The sequence below is a fragment of the Vitis riparia genome, chromosome 6 (genome assembly GCF_004353265.1).
Source record: "Vitis riparia cultivar Riparia Gloire de Montpellier isolate 1030 chromosome 6, EGFV_Vit.rip_1.0, whole genome shotgun sequence".
Lineage (NCBI taxonomy): Eukaryota > Viridiplantae > Streptophyta > Magnoliopsida > Vitales > Vitaceae > Vitis > Vitis riparia.
In genome coordinates this window covers 3,306,669-3,314,131 of record NC_048436.1, presented here as the reverse complement: position 1 = coordinate 3,314,131, position 7,463 = coordinate 3,306,669, and the positions used below count along the sequence as shown (strand labels likewise).

Below are 7,463 nucleotides of genomic sequence, written 5' to 3'. Positions count from 1 at the left end.
AATTTATAGCCTTCAAAGTGCAGGATTTTTGTGTAGACACGACTCGTGAATTTAATAAGTTTATTTTTATCAGTTTGGGAAAATCAATAAGTACAAGGTTTGACCTTCCATCTTGTGATGTCAAAGTAAACAAAAAATAAAAAAATAAGAAGTAAAAAATAAAAAAATAAAAAAAAGATAAAAATATGGAAACGTTATAGAGAAAAGGCTCGAGGAAAGACTTGGTGGATTTCTACGTGAGAACAACATATATTGATTTGTAATATAAATATGTGACTGGTTGGTCTGAAAACTGGTTTGTGTACCGGCTGGAGTAGGGTTGAGAGAGAGAGAGATTGGATAGATGGTTAAAGCAGTGGGCTGCTGGTGCTTCGCACGATTAGACTTCGTATGAGTACAAAAACAAAGAGGACAGATCTCATGAGTACGAAGCTGGTTTTATTAAACAAACTCCAACCAGCCAGAATATATCAATTGAGTATCGTCAACTTGTCTTGGCTAGCAACGATAGTAACATAGAAAGTCACGTAGAGGGAACAAGAATGCCAGCCAAAGGGTAGGAGAAGAATCTGTAAAGTACCCTGTTAGTTTCTCTTAATTTCTTTCTCCATCCTGCGGTTCAACTTTGCTATAGGTTTTATAGCTCAAAAAATGGCACAACAGTTATCGTTATTACTATCACTACTGCTGGTCACAGCAATATGTGTGTCTGCAATGTATCCCATCACGGCAAGGTTTGGTGCAGTCAATAAATTGGTGAAAAGTGATTTTGAAGTAGAACTCCCTCCGGATTTCGTAACATACTTCTACAACCAGACACTCGATCATTTCAATTACAAGCCAGAGAGTTACAGAACCTTCCAACAGAGGTACATTATGAATTCTGCGTACTGGGGTGGGGATAATTCTAGTTCTCCAATCTTTGTTTATACCGGGGATGAGGCGAGTATAACTGCAGTGGCGGCTTTTGCTGGATTCATAGTTGAGCTTGCTTCTCGTTTCAATGGTCTTCTGTTATATATAGAGGTAAGTATATCTTCAATCTGGGCCCAAATAAAAAAGAAAATGAAAATTAATGCTAGGAAACTATGGGAGTTCTTTTGTGAAGTTCAACCACCATTTAGTCCTAGTACTAGTAAGCACTTTTAAAGTTTCGTATTGCTAGAACATGTAGTAAGATACAGTATAATTAGCATAATCCTGGGGATTACATTGACCTTCAAGCACTGGAAACATGGATGATAATAGCAGATATGGCTTGTTGCAGCATCGATATTATGGTGATTCAGTTCCATTCGGATCCAAAGATGAAGCATTCAGTAACACAAGTACCCTCGGGTACTTCACCTCAACACAAGCTTTGGCAGATTATGCAGAATTGATCACCAACCTCAAGAAGAACTTGTCTGCAGAAAATTGCCCTGTTATAGCCATTGGGGGGTCTTATGGTGGAAGTAAGTCACACCTGAGAGTTGTTATTCAAGAAAGTGTCTTCTTATTGATGGTCTTTTGTTCTTTCTGTTCAGTGCTTGCATCTTGGTTTCGTCTGAAATATCCACACATTGTTATTGGTGCTCTGGCATCATCTGCTCCCATCCTCTACTTTGACGACATAACACCCGGAAACGCCTACCATGTCATTGTAACCAAGGATTTTAGTGTAAGAAACCTCAAGATATTCAATTTCCGGAGGGTGTTAAGGATGCCAACATTTAATTTATTGGGTGTTGCAGGAAACAAGTGAGAGTTGCTACAGCACCATAAGAGACTCTTGGTCTGAAATCGACAAAGTTGCAGCTGAACCAAATGGGCTTGCCAATCTTAGCCAAATATTCATGACATGCGAGTAATACAATCAGACCTTTCATCTTTATTAGATTCAAATTCATAGATTTCCATGATTGAAAAATCTCATTGCTCTTTTGGATTCTCTTTAAAGGCCTCTGAACTCATCACAAGAGCTCAAGTACTACTTGGCACTTTGCTATGTTGTTTCGGCTCAGAATGACAACCCTCCGGCTTATCCAGTTAAAAAGGTATGTGATGCTATTGATGGAGCACCAGAAGGAACTGATATCATCGGCAGAGTTGCTGCAGGTCTCAATGCTAGTGTTGGACCTCCATGCCATTTTGTATATGATTTCAAGCCAAGTAACAGGAGTGAATGGATATGGCAGGTATTCATTGTAATTTATTTATATATTTTTTCATGTTCCTACTTTCACCCCCCACCTCCACTATCACCATCATCTTCATCATTGTAAGAATGAGGCTTTGTCATTCTGTAACTATCTTCTTCTATTCTCATTCACTGAATTTTTTTGCCTCAAAGACATGTACCGAGATGGTGATGCCAATTGGACATGGGGCTAATGATACAATGTTCCAAGCATGGCCTTTTGATTTGAACAACCATACAAAAACCTGTCAAGATCTATTTGGTGTTACTCCAAGACCTCATTGGATCACAACAGAATTTGGTGGCCATGTAAGCTTCTGCTTCTTCCTTTTCTATGTATTGGCCTCTTCAATTTTCAACAACAAAATTCAAAAACTCCTAATGATAACTTCCAGGATATAAAGTCTGTACTAGGAAATTTTGCAAGCAACATCATATTCTCCAATGGACTTCGAGACCCTTACAGTGCAGGAGGGTAAAGTACTAAAACTTCTCAACCTTTTCACCCATGTAGTCCTCATCAAAATTACATTATATGTTAACCAAATTCTTCTTATACCACAGAGTTCTACAAAATATATCTGATAGCGTGGTAGCTATATATACTGACAAAGGTATGTCTTTTCTCTTGCTAAGTGTTGGAACTGTAGTTTTACAAGTTTTCTGATTGAGGTTTGTATGGCAATCAGGTGCCCATTGCTTGGATTTATCTACCCCAACAGCTACTGACCCTGACTGGTTGGTTTCCCAGCAAGAGAAAGAGGTCAAAATCATTGGATTATGGTTAGCAGAGTACAATGCTAGGCTTATTAGTTAAGGCTCATGGGAGAATGGGCTAGGACTATCTTCATTAAAAGTTTTCTTTAGAGGAATCACAATGATGTAAGTTATAATATTAAATTTCATGACCATACCAATAACATATGGCTCAGGTTTTGAAATTAAAAAGTGGATGGTGAATTTATCTTATACCATGTAAACCAAAAGCAAAGAAAAATATATGACCATATGTGAACTCTTTGATTTGAAACTGGGGCTTCAAGTGATTGGAGCAAGGATGGTTGTGATTTTGAGAGTTAACCTTGGTTTAGTTTTCAAAAACACTGCCTGTAGAAACTTTCAAACAGCTGTATGTTTACATGAGAAAGTGGTTTTTTGACTTCATCAAGCCCAGTGAAATTCAAGATAGAAAGGCCAGAGAGATGGTGAATAATGGGGTTTCAAGGTTGAGGTTGAATTTACTTGGGCCTCTTCAGGGGTATATAACTTGCAATTTCCAACTGCCCACAACATACACTATGAACTTTTTGATATGATATCGATGTAAAAAAATATAGAAAAGGAAGGGTGCATGAATTCAACTTAGCCAGTAACGAACAAGGAAGATTCTCAACTTCTGAGAGCTAGTTTTCAAACTTTACATGTATGTCCCAGCACGGAAAACAGTAATCTACTACTACAACCAGACCCTCCATCATTTCAATCATGAACCAGAGAGTTACACCACCTTGCAACAATAACACACCACAATTTGTGTGTAATGGGATGGGACAAATTTTATTATTTTTGTACAGGCAGTGAGGCGAGTGTGAGTGGAATGGCAAGGCAACTGTTGGTGGATTCATGAGTGCTCTTGTTTCTCACTTCAGACAATGAATTTATGTGTAATGATCTGAATAAGAAGTAAAAATGAAAGATATTACTGATCAGAATGTATGCATGCATAAACAGGTGTTTGAAAGAAGATATTCTAGAAAGCTTATGTTAGCAGATCACGTGAAGTTTTGACTGGGTCGGGCTGCTTGAGCTTGGCTTGATTAAACTCTGCCGGCACAGAAGAAAGATGAGAGAGATGGTGAGTAGCTGAGTTTGAGCTTGACTAGCTTTATTAAACTGGAAGCTTGACCAGGGTCTATAACATGCAAATTCTAACCGGCCACAAACGCATAACATACGCTTCTTGATGTGAACTTGCTCTTTGACAAAGGGTAACTTAACCAGTAAAGAGGAGAAACATATTCAACCAGAAAGCTACCTTCCAAAGTCTACATGTTCACGTCCAACTGTCCAAGCAAAGCAGACAGACAACATAGAAGGTAACGAAGCAAGGACAAAAATGCCGGCTAGACACAAGGATAAACTTTTGAGGACACTATATATATTACTCCATTCTGGGTTCTAATTTGCTGTGACAAAAATGGGGCAACATTTAATCTTCCAACTGTTGCTATTTCTGCTTCTGCTCATGACAGTATGTGTTTCTGCAATGTACCCCAGGACAGCAAGGCTTGGCATGGTCAGTAAATCCATGAAGAGCGCCTTGAATGCTGAACTCTCTTCAGACTTCGTAACTTACTACTACAACCAGACACTCGATCATTTCAATTATAGGCCAGAAAGTTACACAAACTTCCAACAACGATACCTTATAAATTCTGCATACTGGGGTGGGGCAAATTCTAGTTCTCCAATCTTTGTTTATACAGGTGATGAGGGGAGTATAACTGGAGCGGCAGCTTTTTCTGGATTCATGGTTGATCTTGCTTCTCGGTTCAAAGGACTCCTGCTGTATATAGAGGCAAGTATATATAGCTCCAAAAAAATGACTTTTATGTATTGTGATTATTTGTGTGTTTCAAAGAAAAGATCATAGAAAAAATGGTATAAGACAGATTAATCCTGGGGGTCATTATATCCTTGAAGAATTGAGAGCATGGATGATGATGACAGATATTACTTAATATTGCAGCATCGATATTATGGAGATTCAGTTCCATTTAGGTCCAAAGATATAGCATTCAACAACACAAGTACCCTTGGATACTTCAGCTCAACACAAGCTTTGGCAGACTATGCAGAATTGATCACAAACCTTAAGAAAAACTTGTCTGCGGAAAATTGCCCTGTTATTGCCATTGGTGGATCTTATGGCGGAAGTAAGTCAGTTATACTTCCAGTGCTGGCATAAACTTTCTTCATATTGGTGATCTTCATTTAATTTTCTCTTGTTTTTCAGTGCTGGCATCCTGGTTTCGTCTAAAATATCCACACGTAGTAATTGGCGCTTTGGCATCTTCTGCCCCCATTCTCTACTTCGATGACATAACGCCACACAATGGATACGATTCCATTGTCACCAAGGATTTTAGAGTAAGAAACCGAAACATCAGATCCAAATCTCTCAAGGTTAATCACTTGAAGCACTGCCTCCATGCTAATCCTGTATTGGGTGCTGCAGGAAACCAGCGAGACCTGTTACACCACCATAAAACAGTCTTGGTCTGAAATTGATGAAGTTGCAGCTCAACCAAACGGGCTTGCTAATCTCAGCCAAATTTTCAGGACATGCGAGTAATTCACAAGATTTCCATCTCTCTCTCTATTTCTCTCGTTTCCTTGTCTAGTTTCAAATTTGTAGTTTTCTAAAAACCAACAGTAACTAGATTCTGATTTTGGATATTTCCCGTGTCCATCTCCCTGAAATTCTTCTCTAGGCCTTTGAACTCATCGCAACAGCTGAAGTTATACTTGGAATATACCTATGAGGCTTCAGCTCAGTATGACAATCCGCCAGCTCATTATGTGAGTGATATATGCAATGCCATAGATGGGGCACCAGAAGGAACCAGCATTCTTGGCAGAGTTGCAGAAGGTGTCAATGCCAGTGCTGGACCCCCGTGTCATAGTATATACGATTTCCAACCAAGTAACATGAGTGGGTGGTTGTGGCAGGTATTTCTTCTGCTTGCTTCTATTGAATTAATTCCCTCTCCACCCACTTCCACCACCACTGTTTTCTTCTTGCTCTCGAATCACTGAAGCTTCCATGTCTCACAGACATGTACTGAGATGGTGATGCCATTTGGACGCGGTGAAAACGACACAATGTTCCAGGCCTCGCCTTTTGATTTGAACAACTACACAAAGACCTGCCAAGACATTTTTGGTGCTAGTGTTACTCCAAGACCTCATTGGATCACAACAGAATTTGGTGGCCATGTGAGCTTCTATATATATACATGCTTACTTCATTTCAACCTCCATCAGTACTGCCATCTCAACACGAAAACTGACATTTCTAATCGTGGTTTCAGAATATAAAATCTGTACTGGGAAATTTTGCCAGCAACATCATATTCTCCAATGGACTCCGAGACCCTTACAGCATAGGAGGGTAAAGAACCAAAACCTCTTAAACGTTTTCCCCCCATGTCACTTTCAACAAGATTAATACACTAAACATATCAAATTGTGTCTTAAACTGCAGGGTTCTACAAGATATATCAGAGAGTGTTGTAGCTGTATACACGCTCAAAGGTACTCATTCAAGTCTTCTGCCAATGTCAAAAGTATTAAATTTAGAGTACTTATTTCTAACTGGGATTTGTGAATATATATGGAAATCAGGCGCCCATTGCTTGGATTTAGGTACTCCAATGCCCAGTGACCCTGACTGGTTGGTGGCGCAGCGAGACAAAGAGATCAAAATCGTGGCATTATGGTTAGCAGAATACAACGCCAAGCGTCCTACTAGTTAAGACTCAAAGAAGAATTGGCTATGACTATCTTCTTTAGCCGTTTCTTTGAGACGAGCTTATATATGAATATGCACTTCGAGAATAAGCATGTACTAGAAAATTTCTTTTAATTGAGCTTGATATTTCCCAAACTTGAGAACTTGGACTTGAGCTTGGGTTGATTGATCAATGAACAGTTTAGACGGGCTTAATTATTTAGCTCCGACATCCGACCATAATGTATTCATACTTTCTTATTACTAGAATCGGTCTCTAAAGGTTTATCGTATACCATTTCTAAGAACATTTGAACTGAATTCTTTAGATTTTAGAGAAACAGGAATATCTATATTTTTCCTCAAACCCGGTATAAAAAGAAATGATATTTTTATTTAATTTTATTTTGAAATGCAGTTTGTTGGAACAGACATAATAGGGTATTAATAATATTTTTGCTAAAATAATAAATTTATTGTATTCACACAGTTAACATAATAACCAACTTATTTATAATAAACTAGTCATATCTGTAGGAGGATTCCAATTCCTATTAGATTAAAAATGTTAATTAACATAGGAAGCCTAAATAAATAACCATTCCAAATATTTATCAAATTCCTAAATTTATTCTTATAATTTCAACCTTGATGACCTAATTTTACCCACACACCATTTGACTTGTGGATAGATTTGAATAATCATTTTTAACATTTGAATTGGTTTCGTTAAGATTTTTAGTTTTAAAATTAATTTGGATTAGACTTGGT

The 7,463-nt window shown here is 38.1% G+C and overlaps 2 protein-coding genes across 2 annotated transcripts; both read left to right on the top strand.

Annotated features, from left to right (window-relative positions):
- Positions 1-177: 177 nt before the first annotated feature.
- On the top strand, positions 178-3,023 carry LOC117915948 (lysosomal Pro-X carboxypeptidase-like). Its single transcript, XM_034831712.1, has 9 exons — positions 178-1,026; positions 1,268-1,454; positions 1,527-1,660; positions 1,734-1,846; positions 1,940-2,177; positions 2,333-2,488; positions 2,575-2,654; positions 2,744-2,793; positions 2,869-3,023. The coding sequence occupies exons 1-9, from the start codon at positions 652-654 to the stop codon at positions 2,994-2,996; spliced, it is 1,461 nt and encodes a 486-aa protein (XP_034687603.1). The 5' UTR covers positions 178-651; the 3' UTR covers positions 2,997-3,023.
- Positions 3,024-3,858: 835 nt separating this feature from the next.
- LOC117915803 (lysosomal Pro-X carboxypeptidase-like) lies at positions 3,859-6,926 on the top strand. Its single transcript, XM_034831492.1, has 9 exons — positions 3,859-4,757; positions 4,929-5,115; positions 5,196-5,329; positions 5,418-5,530; positions 5,674-5,911; positions 6,017-6,178; positions 6,274-6,353; positions 6,447-6,496; positions 6,587-6,926. Exons 1-9 carry the CDS (start codon positions 4,377-4,379, stop codon positions 6,715-6,717), a joined length of 1,476 nt encoding a protein of 491 aa, XP_034687383.1. The 5' UTR covers positions 3,859-4,376; the 3' UTR covers positions 6,718-6,926.
- Positions 6,927-7,463: the final 537 nt, after the last annotated feature.

Bases quoted from the DNA above. Each gene is read 5' to 3' on its own strand.
- LOC117915948 (XM_034831712.1), top strand. From the start codon at position 652: ATGGCACAACAGTTATCGTTATTACTATCACTACTGCTGGTCACAGCA. The intron at 1,455-1,526 runs GTAAGTCACACC...CTTTCTGTTCAG, and splicing joins TGGGGGGTCTTATGGTGGAA to TGCTTGCATCTTGGTTTCGT. The intron at 2,489-2,574 runs GTAAGCTTCTGC...GATAACTTCCAG, and splicing joins CAACAGAATTTGGTGGCCAT to GATATAAAGTCTGTACTAGG.
- LOC117915803 (XM_034831492.1), top strand. From the start codon at position 4,377: ATGGGGCAACATTTAATCTTCCAACTGTTGCTATTTCTGCTTCTGCTC. The intron at 5,912-6,016 runs GTATTTCTTCTG...CATGTCTCACAG, and splicing joins TGAGTGGGTGGTTGTGGCAG to ACATGTACTGAGATGGTGAT. The intron at 6,354-6,446 runs GTAAAGAACCAA...CTTAAACTGCAG, and splicing joins GACCCTTACAGCATAGGAGG to GGTTCTACAAGATATATCAG.